Source organism: Botrytis sinoallii (assembly GCF_014898435.1).
Source record: "Botrytis sinoallii strain Bc 23 chromosome Unknown BSIN_020, whole genome shotgun sequence".
Lineage (NCBI taxonomy): Eukaryota > Fungi > Ascomycota > Leotiomycetes > Helotiales > Sclerotiniaceae > Botrytis > Botrytis sinoallii.
In genome coordinates, this window is record NW_024066047.1 from 127228 (window position 1) to 139172 (window position 11945).

The following is an 11945-nucleotide window of genomic DNA, read 5'->3' on the forward strand; positions in this document are numbered from 1 at the left end:
TTCAAACTCTGGTAGTCCCAACATTATTTTGCCAGCTAGCCTTCACCATTCAACTCCTTCTCAAGTGCCAACTGGAGTGTTATATTTTTGTAAGGAGCACGTGCAAATTACGCTAGTTTGCTAGCCTCTCTAGCGTACCCTCTGACCAATTCCTCCATCATGTTGCCATAGATTTCTCTTTAACCTCATCAACAACATATATCTTCCACTCCTAACAATCTTGACTTTCTTATTCATTTTCTTATTTAGTGCGAAAGTCTCATGTATATATCACTTCTAAACATCCAGCTTGCGCTTGCCATTGTCGAAATGTTTTGCGTGCATCCATACTTAATCTACTCAAGCCAGAACTCCTGCCCCTCGTTGTCACCGGCTTGATATGCTTCCAGAATTTCACCCTCCATGATACCTTCAGCGTAACTAACATTAAATGTTAATTTTTCTGTCTTTGGATCAAAAAGGACAAATCTCACCAATCTCCAACAAGCTTGTACCTTTCTCCTGGTGGTCCAGGTTCAGCTTCTACACAATCAACTTGGATTTCCCGAAGCAAAAAAGGCACAGTGCTGCCAAATAACACGACCAGTAGATCACCATTTCTAACACTCCCCGGGCCAAGACAATTAACGAATCGTCGGCAATTAAATGCTACAGTTTTTCCCCTCGAGCTTTCCCAATATATATTTTCAGAAAGCCACAGTCCTAGGTCGCAATCTATGACGGAGTCTATGACAACACCCCATACTTTCAAAATCCTGAGGTCGCTAGAGAACGTAAATGGGTGGTCGTCCAGAATATACTTGCCTCCAGCATTATATGCTTGTGATGCATCGTGTGGGTCCTGCAGTGTGCTTTGCTGTATGGCATCACTAGACTCAAGGGCGATTGGTCGACGAAGCGCATATAAATCTAGGGTCCATGATGACAGATTCTCAGAATTATCGGCTGAAAAGGCACTCTCGAGTACAGTGAGATTTCGATACTTTTTTAAAACATAAACTGTTAGTTTTTTGCCCATCTCCGCTGGAGAAAGACTATAATCCTGCTGCAAGAGAAGATCTGATCGCTCTTTATCGCCCAGTAAACCTAAGAGCGCATATAGTTTATCTCGATAGTCGGATGAAATATACCTTCTAGAGAAAAAAAGTAAGGTCGCAAGTTCGAGTTCCATCCTATCATTTTTTCTATACCGACCTCGAAGGGTTTGAAGGGCGATTACGGCATCCCACGCGGCTTCGTCTGCTTTAAAATTCTCGTATGACACGAGACGAGGTAGTCGGCGTTCTAAGCTTAGCTTTTCGCGACGCAACTCTCGCAAGTCATGCCAATTGTCAAATGACGAAGCGTATTGGCCACACATCACTGTCAATTTTGCCGCAACAACAAGTTCTCTTATCACCCATATTCTCGACCATATGTTTCGACTGAACAATGCATCTACTGGCCCCCAAGTATCCCTATAAGAATTTAGGTCACTGTCAAATGAAGTTTCCATTTTCAGCAAGCTCATAGCTTTAGCTTCGCTGGCTATACTTTCAGAATCTTTTTCCGATTCCCCAAGCCACGCTATGACTTCTTGCGCCTGGCTATAGATTCGCCCCATCAAAGCTGTCTGGTAGATCTTCTCCTCGATATTTCTCTGGTTGATACAGATTTGATCTATCCAGAGTATGCGCGGCTCAGTTTTTTGTCTCAAATGCACTAAAGCAGAGTGCTGATTAGGGGTCAAACCCATAGAAAACCCGTTGACGTATCCTCTCGCCTCATGGTAAGGTGAACCCCATATATATGATAAAGCAGTATAATCTAGATTGGTATCAAGCGAATCAATACATATACTAAGCCTGATAGGCGAGTCTGGATATTTGGATGGATACAAAATTACAAGCCTAGTAACACCCGGAAAATGTCCTGGAATGGTCTTGTAATGCGTTTCATGGAAATCTCTTTCCCTCCCCGATCCAGTAGTGTCGTCAAATGGGAACTCTAAATCTTGAATGGTAGCCAGAAGTTCTGTGTACAATTCTGGAGTGAATGTCGCCGCAAAGCTTCTCAAGCGCGCAGCCTCTATAGATACAATCTCTGGGGATCGCATATAAAGAATGGGGATCATGATGCTATTGTGTAATCGTAAAGAATCCAGCGTAGTCCGCGCTTTTACATCACGAGAGTTTGTGATTATGGTGATATGCTTGGACCAAGAATACCAACAATACTCTCGTAGACAAAAAGCAGCTGTGCGGCCATCTTTGTTCTTGGAGCAATGGAGGAGATAAGCGAGACAGGCTTGTGCTATTGTTCGATGCTCCTTGTATATATCCGTGAAGCGAATTAGTCCAGGGGGGCGATTGATATCGTGAGTTGGGCACAGATATTCTTGGACCGAGAAGTGAGCAATGCTAAGTATATGAACTCCTCGAGGCACAACCTCCACATCATCTGCTAGCGCTGGCTCCAATTTTACCAGGCCTAGAAGGTTCTCCACAATATCTAGAGCATGACGGCGACTTCCGACATCAGGTGGTTGGTTTAAAGGCAGTCGAATCGTGCAGACTTCCACGATTTCCTCAACAAATAGTGGCCGAGCTGCAAAGATGAGCCATTTCAACACCGTCTCGAGTTCTGATAACAAGCTCTTTGGTATACGACTTATTATCAAATCGTAAAAGGTATCCAGGTCTCTAGGCAATGAAAGAAAGATATTTTCAAGGTCTGCCCTTTTGATCACTCTCAAGTTCCGAGTAAGATACTCGAGTTCCTTCATCTGAAGTGCCGCAAGTCGAAACCTGTGCCTGTTAATACAGTTATAGGAGAATAGCACCGACGAACGAAATCTTACATTCCCTCAGAGCCTTGACTAAGTCTTCGAGAAATCAGAGTCTTGATCTCTGTAGATTGAGAGTTAAGTCTCCTATGATTGGAGATTCGTGCCTGAACAAATTGTTTAATGTCAAGAGTTACGTGTGCAGTGCCTCGTATGAGCCATCTCCATCCGTAATTTTTTGGGAAGGATGCTTTTAAATCACCTTCCTCGCGGCTCACGATCACAATTCTAAAGTTCGGATTTTGGATCGATGACAACTTCTCAATCACCCGAAGATAATCATCCCGTTGTTTCCCAGGGGGGACCTCATCCAATCCATCAATGACCAAAGTAATACTCCGACAGGCTTCAGTTTGTTCTGAGTTTGTGAATGTGGCCGAGGAGCCTTGGAGTGAGCTAATAATTGACAGAATCAATGCTGTTAGCTGGACTGTCGAAGGCGGATACGGCTTACACTTCTCATATAGCTCTTTCAATTCAGGCAGAAGACCATACTTGTCGCAAAGTTGTGCGATTATTGATCTTTGAAAATTGCTAACATCGAAGGTAGAATTGTCGCTGAATGAGCAGTAATAAAAGGCGACTAAATGACTACTGTTGGAAGTGACTTCTGGAGAAGTAATCCTTAAGATGTTCGGAATATTTTCAATGAGATGCGAGCTACAGTCGTTAGTATTTTCTCCTGCTTTGAGATATCAAATGTAAGTAATCACCATATCATAGTTTTTCCGGACCCAACTATTTATTATAATCAGTACTTCGTATCCTCTTCAATGATCAGAACCGGATCGAATGACTGAGATGAACTTTGAATATCTAGGATTTGTTTACAAAATCGGGTGGACGCACCTTCTCCTCTCAACCATAGAAATTTCTTGTTTGAGGACACCCATTGTTTGAAATCTCCGTTAAGAAAATCTTCTCCGGTGTCGTCTGCTCGGTCTTCCCTATGCCTAGTATGCTCTTTGTATTGAGAGATTCTTAGATTTTCTGGATCGAGCCAGTTTAAGATCTCATCTTTCTTCGGCGCTGGCAATCGAACGTCAGCAATTCTGGACATATCAATATTTGAGCTCGGGGATAGTTACCTGCTCCTTCATATGTTATGTTCGTTCCGACGAAGAGTCGGGAGCCTGCCTCAGCCTTGATGTGGCTTATATCTTGTGTGATGTTATGTCGCTCGTGGGATCTGGTTTGTCCATAATTCATGAGTCCATTCGGCAATACCCCATGAGAGTCCATGGCGACGTCGACGTCTATTTACGTGAGTCTCTAGCAAATTCTGTCAAATGTGTCTTTGGGATTAAACATAGACTTTATCCTATGATCGAGGCTCTGGAGTTTCTAAATATAGCTCAGAACGCCATGCTGCCAGCCTAAATCATGTGCGATAGGCTGCAGTGGCGATTCCGCAAAACCCCTGTATACAGCTATCTCAGCCGCTATCTGAATATTACTTGTACATCATGCGCATTCACAATTCATTCCATTTATTCAATTTGCATTGAAAATCTCTTAAATTATCAAGTGTCAAACAATGGCAGACGTCCTTGCTACTGGAAGCGCAGTTGTTGGTATTATCGTTGCTGCTTTCCATAGTGCCAGGCTCCTGCACGATGATTTCAGTGCTGTAAAAAATGCGGGGGAGACCATCAAGCCTGTTGTCGATGATCTCAATTCTGTTGTCGGTGTACTTTCATCCCTAGATGTCACTGCGAGAAGAAGCGACCAAGCCCAAGGAGTTCCGAGCGAGATTGACAATGACAATTTCAAGGCCGCAGCTAAAAATTGCAACAGGATATGTACGGCATTTCGAAAAAAAAATTGGTCAAGTGGATAAGACACCCCTCGAACAATAAAATGGATTGGAGAGATAGATTCAGGGTTGGATTTCTGGCTGAGAAGGAGCTTCTGGAGTTCAACAGACAATTGGTGGCTTGCAAAGGGACGTTCACAATTGCACTGCAAATGGCTACACTGTAAGCAAAGAACATTGATATCTCTAGCTTGTCTGTATTGACTGCAACCTAATTCTGTGAATTCCAGCTCGGTCGCTTTACGACAAACTGATAAAACTGAATCAGTTATCGAAAGACTAGACGATACCAACAAAAGGATAAACCAAGCGGGTCTTGTTGCTAGAGATCGCATTGACAACCTTGAGTATCAGTTACAAAGAGTTACAATTGAAGAAGTGTCTATATCAGATGAAGATGAAAGTCAAGTCTTATCACACTTGTCAGGTGGAGAAGTAAGCCAGGCTATGTCTGATTCAACAACTAATGAAGCATCACAATCTTTACCGCAGCCGTCTCCAGAAGAAATTATGGATACTTTCGAGAAATCATGGAAAACAGCACTAGTAGAAGTTGCTTCCCGCCGGATTAAAATTGGTAAAGTGACGCAAGCTTCCAACGCTAAAGCGGTCGTTGGCGTTCACGGACTTAAGAATACTAACGAGATGAATGTGGAGATAGACGATGTTTCTATAGGACCGGGAAGTTGGTCACTTGTAGGGGTTTCGGATGGTGTTGATTTGAATGCCTTCTTTAAAAAATCTAACTGTATAGGAGGACGCTGGAATTTTCTATCTGCTTGATGTCGATGTTGCAACAGGGGATTAGCGAGGAGAGATAACTAGACGAGTCCGTCCCGATGCTTGAAGTCCAGATTATTTTCGTGGAGATTTTATCAGTAAATCTCACACGCAGGAACAGATACAAAGATAAATCAGGACTTATATCAAGAAAACTTCGTGAACTAGCTATCTCTCTTGGTGATAGCCCACTTCAATATCCTCGTCATTATTTCACAAATTCATTACATAGACCGTTTCTCTCTCCTTCCACATTTCCATCATAGTCGAAAAATAGCAACCTTGTATTGGCAAGTGTTGAAGAAGCCGGAAGAACAGTCGATACTCAAGGCGTAACAATATTGAAATCAGCACTCGGTAATCTGATCAAGGCTGTGATCTTAGTCAACGCATCTACGTCTCCAGCAGTAGTGAGGGCGATATATGGATTATTCACGATAACTGGACTTCTCCCCAGAGCCGTGGCTCCAATTAATCTTGCAAGATTCACATGATCTAACCAAATAGTCAAATCACTCCCCGGATTTGGCTTCTCCGAAGAAGCTACGTATGGAATGGCATGGCCCGTCATGGCAGCATTGCTCAATCTCAAGTGCCAACCAGCGCTCGGCTTATTATTTAGCTGGATACCGGAAACCATGAAATCGATGGTAATTTCTTTCATTAAATACACCTCTGGTTTCGTGAAAGCGGCGGGTCCTTCAATTTTGATAGCGATTGTGTCGAATAGCTCGTCGAAACTCAATGTCAGCAATGCTTCAGGTGACATGGAAAGATCTACTTTCTGAGGCCCAAACTGCAATTCACGAGCGCCCGTCAAATAGAAATTACGCCAGGTGGCATTTTCTGAGCCCCATCTAAGAGTATTGTATACAGAATCTAGGGTTAACATTGCTTGCTTCGCAATATCACTATCTTTTTCAGCCGAACCTTGAGTTTTGAACACGAGTTTATCCAAAAGCGTAGCTGCGAATCGAAGATTTTTATTCATGATATATTCGTTGGCCATGTCAAGAACGGCTTGATTTCCACCCATATATTTGACAAACTCGGCTGCCTCGTCTGTGGGTTGGAGTGGCCAGAGATAAGCTGGATTCCCATTGAACCAACCCATGTATTTGTCATATACACCTTTTACATTGTGGCTTATTGAACCATAATGGCCTTGAAGATGCGTCTTCGCACTCAAGTTGGGAGGCATCTGAATGTTCTCTGCAATCTCCAAAGGGGTTTGTCCATCATTGATCTGTCGAAGCGATTCATTATGAAGATAGGCGTAGTAATCACGTTGCTCTGATAAAAATTGTAGGACTAAATTTTCATTGTCATTCCAGGTTGGCCAATGGTGACCAGCAAATACCACATCTGTCTTATTGCCAAATAGAGTAATCGACTCATCCAGGTATCGCGACCAAAGTCGGGCATCGCGCACTGGAGCTCCTCGGAGAGTCTGAATATTGTGTAGAGTATGCGTGGCATTTTCCGCCGCACACAACGCCTTATAGTCGGGAAGATAATAGTTTACTTCGGCTGGAGCTTCCGTTCCTGGAGTCAATTGGCATATGATCTGTAGGCCTTCGATACCATCTACAAGATCGCCATTCTGGGTGATGTAGTGAATTGGTGCCACGAGTGAGATTTTCCCGGTAGATGTGCACTGTCCAAGTCCACAGCCAATTTGTCCAGCGGGAGATTTAGATAATTTCATACCGTACAAATAGATTGATCGACGAGATATTGCTGCTCCGGCGTACACATTCTCACTAACAGCATGCTCGAGGAAGCCCTGAGGACCGAAAATCCGAATAGTCTGACCTTGTTCCTTCGCCTTAAGAACGATAGCAGCCGCTCCACCAAAATGATCTACATCACAATGGGTGTAGAAGAGGGCCTTAATTTCTGCTTCTTGGCCATTTTTCTCTACATGCCATTGCTGGTAAAGCTCAATAGCTTTGCGGGCAGTCTCAACAGAGGTCAAGCAGTCGATTATGATGATACCATTTGTGCCCGGGATTCTCACAATAGACATATTGGCGAGATCAAGTCCACGAATCTGATAGACACCTTCAGTGACAAGATAAAGGCCTGCTGTTGCATTGCACAACTGTCCTTGCCTCCAAAGTGCTGCTTTGGCTGTATCGGGGCATTCTCCCGCAAGGAAATCATATGCTTTAGTGTCCCAGACAATGTTTTGCTGCTCATCATTTGGATTAGGATCTGAATAGATGTGACGATCTTCTATCGCTCGTATCAGACCCCGTCTAGCAAATTTAAAATCATTGTTAGAATCAGGAGCGGTAGTCATGTTGAAAAGTGACGTGTACTTCGCTTTGTGGAAGCGTTTGAAGATTGATGAAGAGAAATGAAAGGGGGAGTTTTGAAAAGATGATCATATCAACTTATATCAGAATGATAGTTGTCTTTGGAAATTATTCCGTGTTCCGTTCAGTACAAGCCCAGTGTGCCAGCTTCTTGGCCTTTCTAACCCTAACTTTTCTTGTACAGATAGCTCACGGGGCTACATGTTCCACGGACTACCATGCATCTTTGATCTAATCAAGAAAAAATCCAAGAGACTTACCAGGGTGCGTAAACCCTTTGGTCCGCCCTGCAGTTCAAGTAGTGGGATACTTTCAACCCCTTGCATATATCTAGAGCACTAATTTGATATTCAGTCCAACTTAGATGACTTACTCCCCCTTTTCCACGACATTCAGATCTCTGAACTTCAGAATACCCAGTGCAACCCAGAAAACTGATTTTTGTGGTTGTGCAAGGAATTTCAAGCGTGTCGAGGAGGATAATACTCCAAAATGTAGAACAAACCGTGCGATTACCCCACAATTAGGAAATTTACCGAGGCTGGCAACGACGGCATTTAGAAATAGCCCCTGGAATAGATTCCAAGCGAGTGAAATAGTGTATTATATAAGGTGTATAAATGACATTATCGAAAACTTCAGTCAGTCACTCTACTTAGAAAATTTGAATCAATCGAGGTGATTCAGGTTTGACGACTTTTGAAGCTTCAAGTCTAATTATTGAAAGGTTACAGCGAATGAAAATAGTAAGCAAAAAGCAAGTGTGTTATTGACAACTTGATAAGAATTTGATCTTTAGATGCTAAGCTCAATAGTGCAATAATCAAGAGATCCCGAAAGTTAAATATATCGTTCGTTGTCGGCGTCGGTGATACGAATGGCCGGTAGACCCAAGCAAGTTGCGATCGGGTGAACATCAAACCGCCTCTACAGAGCTGTATACTTGAATATCAATACCAAAATTACCAAAATTCTCAGACAGAATCGGCATGGTATTCCTCCGGCTCGGGACACAAAGCATCCACATCCGAGATCTATGCAGCAACAATAGTCCAACTTCAAGCGTCCTAATCTTTCGTGAATCTAAGCCTGGGTTTCCATAACACTGGAAAGGATGACGAAGTGTGTGTTGTCTGATCCCTAGTTTTCTTTTGACCTAAACAATTTCTCTGGCCATCTCCAAATCTCTACATTTCCAAGTGACTCTGATTCTTACACAGCCCATATTGTAAATACCAGTAATCGGGATATGCCGTGAGGATTGACTCTTTCTCTCAGGCAGTTGTATCCATTGTAGACATCTCAAATCTATCATTAGGTCCTCAAGTCTGAAAAATCCACCTAACATCCTCATCATTTTTCAAAACCTCATCTCCTACCTCCCCACTCTCTTCTCTCCTCTTTTTCTCTCTGTTTTCATTTTCCAAACAAATCCATAACGTCCCCACAACTAACAAATTCGCGACCAAATACCCCAATGCAAATCCATGACCTAAAAACCATCTAGGACTCGTCGCCGGCCTATATAATTGCGTTCCTAAAACTGCCCCCAAATTTCCAATAGTAATCGTCATCGCAGTCGCTGTGGCCCGTTTAGTTTGTCCGCTTACGTTTGCCGCGGGCCAGGAAAGCACGATAGCGGTACTGGGGTAAATTCCACCGGCTGCAAAAAAGGTTCCGAGATAGGAAATGCCGGGTTTGTTGTGTGGGGTTGCAAGAAGGATAATATAGCCGATGATTGCAAATGAGGAGGAGAAGAGAATGAAAGGAGCGCGTTTATGAGTTTTTTCTGCAAGGATGGCGATGATCACTGTAAGTACTGTGGCGAATGCGTAAGGGGGGACAGTTAGAAGTTGTGCGGTAGCCGCTTTGTAGCCAAGGGCTGAGATGATGGTAGGGAAAAAAAGAGAAAGGGTGTAGAGGGGTAGAGACATCGTGTGGAAACCGAGACTGTAGAGCCAGCATTTGTAATCTCCAAAAGCGGCGCGGACGTTGGCCCAAGTAAAGGGTTCAGTATTGGTTGCATCGGTGGAAGACTTGAGACGCGCATGGATAAAAGAGCGTTCTGGTTCCGTGAGGAATGGTGCGGTTGAGGGGTAATTGTGGATGAAAAAGTAAGCTAAGAGAGAGACAACGACAGTCAGAAGCCCTTCCTGTTCGTTGGTTAGCACAATCTAATTCAACACTTAGTTCTAGAAAACTCACAATAATAAAAATCCATCTCCACCCCTTCAATCCTCCCACTCCATCCATGAACCCAATGCCATAAGCCAAGATTCCACCAAAAGCACCAGCCAACGAAGCTGCAGAAAAGAACAATGCAACTCGATAATGTGTTTCCGTCCTCTTATACCACATTGATAAATAAAATACCACACCAGGAAACAATCCGCTTTCTGTAACACCCAAGAAAAATCTTGCAGCTAGAAACCCCGCATAGTTTGTAGAAACCCCCATCAAGGTTGCGACGATTCCCCATAGAAGCATGAGTGTTGGAAGCCATATTTTGGGTGTTGTGCGTTTAAGTATGATGTTGCAAGGTACTTCGAAGAGAACGTATCCGATGAAATAGATTGTCAGTGTCAATAGATATTGGTTCCCGGTGATGTTTAAACTCGTAGCTAATCCATCAAGTTTCGCATTTCCGACTGTGTGTTTGGATTTTGGTCAGTATCGTTCTAATCATCAATTCGCAACCTTCAATTGAACCCACTTCCACACTGATTCCGAAGAAAGAGAGGAGATTAAAGAAGAGAAAACGGAGTAAAACATACTGTTACTCCTATCCAAAAAACTCAACAAATAAAGCAATGTAAGCGCAGGTAATAGTTTCCAATCCAGCTTTCTGACTAGTGCCTTCTCATTTATCCCCGTTGGATTCGCAAACGATTCATCGGAAACCTCGCTCTCATTTCCATTCCTTTTTTCATTTCTGCCAATCCCATCAATGCCTTCCGTTTCCACCGCGGGTTTCTCATTATCCAGCGCCTGTTGTGGCGCCGTGTGCGACATTATGAAAATTGCAATGGATCAATTGTATGTCCAATGTGCACAAAAAACGCTTCGACGTCGAGGAATGAAAAAGAAACAGAAACCCTTCGAAAGCAATAGAGAATGGGGGTACGTCAATATACTTACTTATATCTTCATCCTCGTCTTATGTAAAAAATCAAGTAGTATCAAGATTGCATGAAAATGGATCAAATCACATCACATCACAATCACCAGGATAACTTCCATCTTTTTTATATCTTATCAAGATAATAAACCGAGGTTTACAGCCGTTCCAGTTGCAAGGGGATCGCTATGTATAATATCAAATGATGTAGCACGCAATCACCCAACTTCGAGCCACTGCGAAATACTCGTAGCTACATGTTACATCATGATCCTCAATCCCCTGTTGACTCATAGGCTCTCCAACCTTATCGTCTTTTTCGTTCCCAAAGCCAATAAAACGAAAGCCATGGCCCAGACAATCATATCGGGAAGCTGATTTCTATAGTTTGGCCTGTCATTTTAGGTGCATGGAAAAAAGTTTGGTGCTCACTGCTACTTAGCGCAATGATGAAGTTCTGGCTGAGATGTCGTGATTATTTGGTATCGGAATTGCCGCTTTCAGTAGTTGTGTGCGATGATCATTATGGTGGGTGGGGTTCTTCTAGTATCTGGGGTATTGCATTTCATCTCTTTCGCGTGGTCACGTGTTTTGACAAAAACTCAACAAGACATCCCATCCTGTCGAGATTAATTAGGTAGTCAGACTGAACAAGCAACTTCACAGACCTCGGGATGCCATGATATCCCGAAGCCAACAGCAAAGTGGAATCAGGTTGATTGAAAAGTAAAATAAATTAGTCTATTATGCTATGAATGACTAGCTAATACGCAGGATAAACTTCGCAGATTTTTATCATTCAGTGTTAAAGGAATTTTATTCCAGAATACACACTGGTTGCACCCACTGGATGCACTCCCCCAGGTCTCCTTTTTTCATCAGACGGGGTATCGTAGACATGCCACAAAAACACCAGCTTTTCCATGCAACTCCATCCATGCAAAGTCGTTGTCCATTGATATTTCAGGTCTGAAAAAAGAAGATTTTGAAAATAAATGGTCCAACAAAGTGAGAATAGGCCATCTTCGGCCTTCACACCAAAAAGGAAAGATTATTTAGCATCAATACCAAGCCTGACCAGGTCTC

General features: G+C 43.1%; 4 protein-coding genes across 4 annotated transcripts; 1 reads left to right on the forward strand and 3 right to left on the reverse strand.

The window, feature by feature from the left end:
* Nucleotides 1-335: 335 nt before the first annotated feature.
* EAF02_009458 (uncharacterized protein) lies at nucleotides 336-4066 on the reverse strand (the record flags this gene model as incomplete). The annotated part of the gene is made up of 6 exons (XM_038905506.1): nucleotides 336-420; nucleotides 474-2786; nucleotides 2840-3484; nucleotides 3538-3562; nucleotides 3674-3853; nucleotides 3913-4066. 6 exons carry the CDS (start codon nucleotides 4064-4066, stop codon nucleotides 336-338), a joined length of 3402 nt encoding a protein of 1133 aa, XP_038754564.1.
* A 260-nt stretch (nucleotides 4067-4326) lies between these two features.
* EAF02_009459 (uncharacterized protein) lies at nucleotides 4327-6442 on the forward strand. The gene is made up of 2 exons (XM_038905507.1): nucleotides 4327-4803; nucleotides 4871-6442. The coding sequence occupies exons 1-2, from the start codon at nucleotides 4625-4627 to the stop codon at nucleotides 5421-5423; spliced, it is 732 nt and encodes a 243-aa protein (XP_038754565.1). The 5' UTR covers nucleotides 4327-4624; the 3' UTR covers nucleotides 5424-6442.
* On the reverse strand, nucleotides 5746-7725 carry EAF02_009460 (uncharacterized protein; the record flags this gene model as incomplete). The annotated part of the gene is made up of 1 exon (XM_038905508.1): nucleotides 5746-7725. One exon carries the CDS (start codon nucleotides 7723-7725, stop codon nucleotides 5746-5748), a length of 1980 nt encoding a protein of 659 aa, XP_038754566.1.
* A 1338-nt stretch (nucleotides 7726-9063) lies between these two features.
* EAF02_009461 (uncharacterized protein) lies at nucleotides 9064-10753 on the reverse strand (the record flags this gene model as incomplete). The annotated part of the gene is made up of 3 exons (XM_038905509.1): nucleotides 9064-9894; nucleotides 9947-10389; nucleotides 10516-10753. The coding sequence occupies 3 exons, from the start codon at nucleotides 10751-10753 to the stop codon at nucleotides 9064-9066; spliced, it is 1512 nt and encodes a 503-aa protein (XP_038754567.1).
* Nucleotides 10754-11945: the final 1192 nt, after the last annotated feature.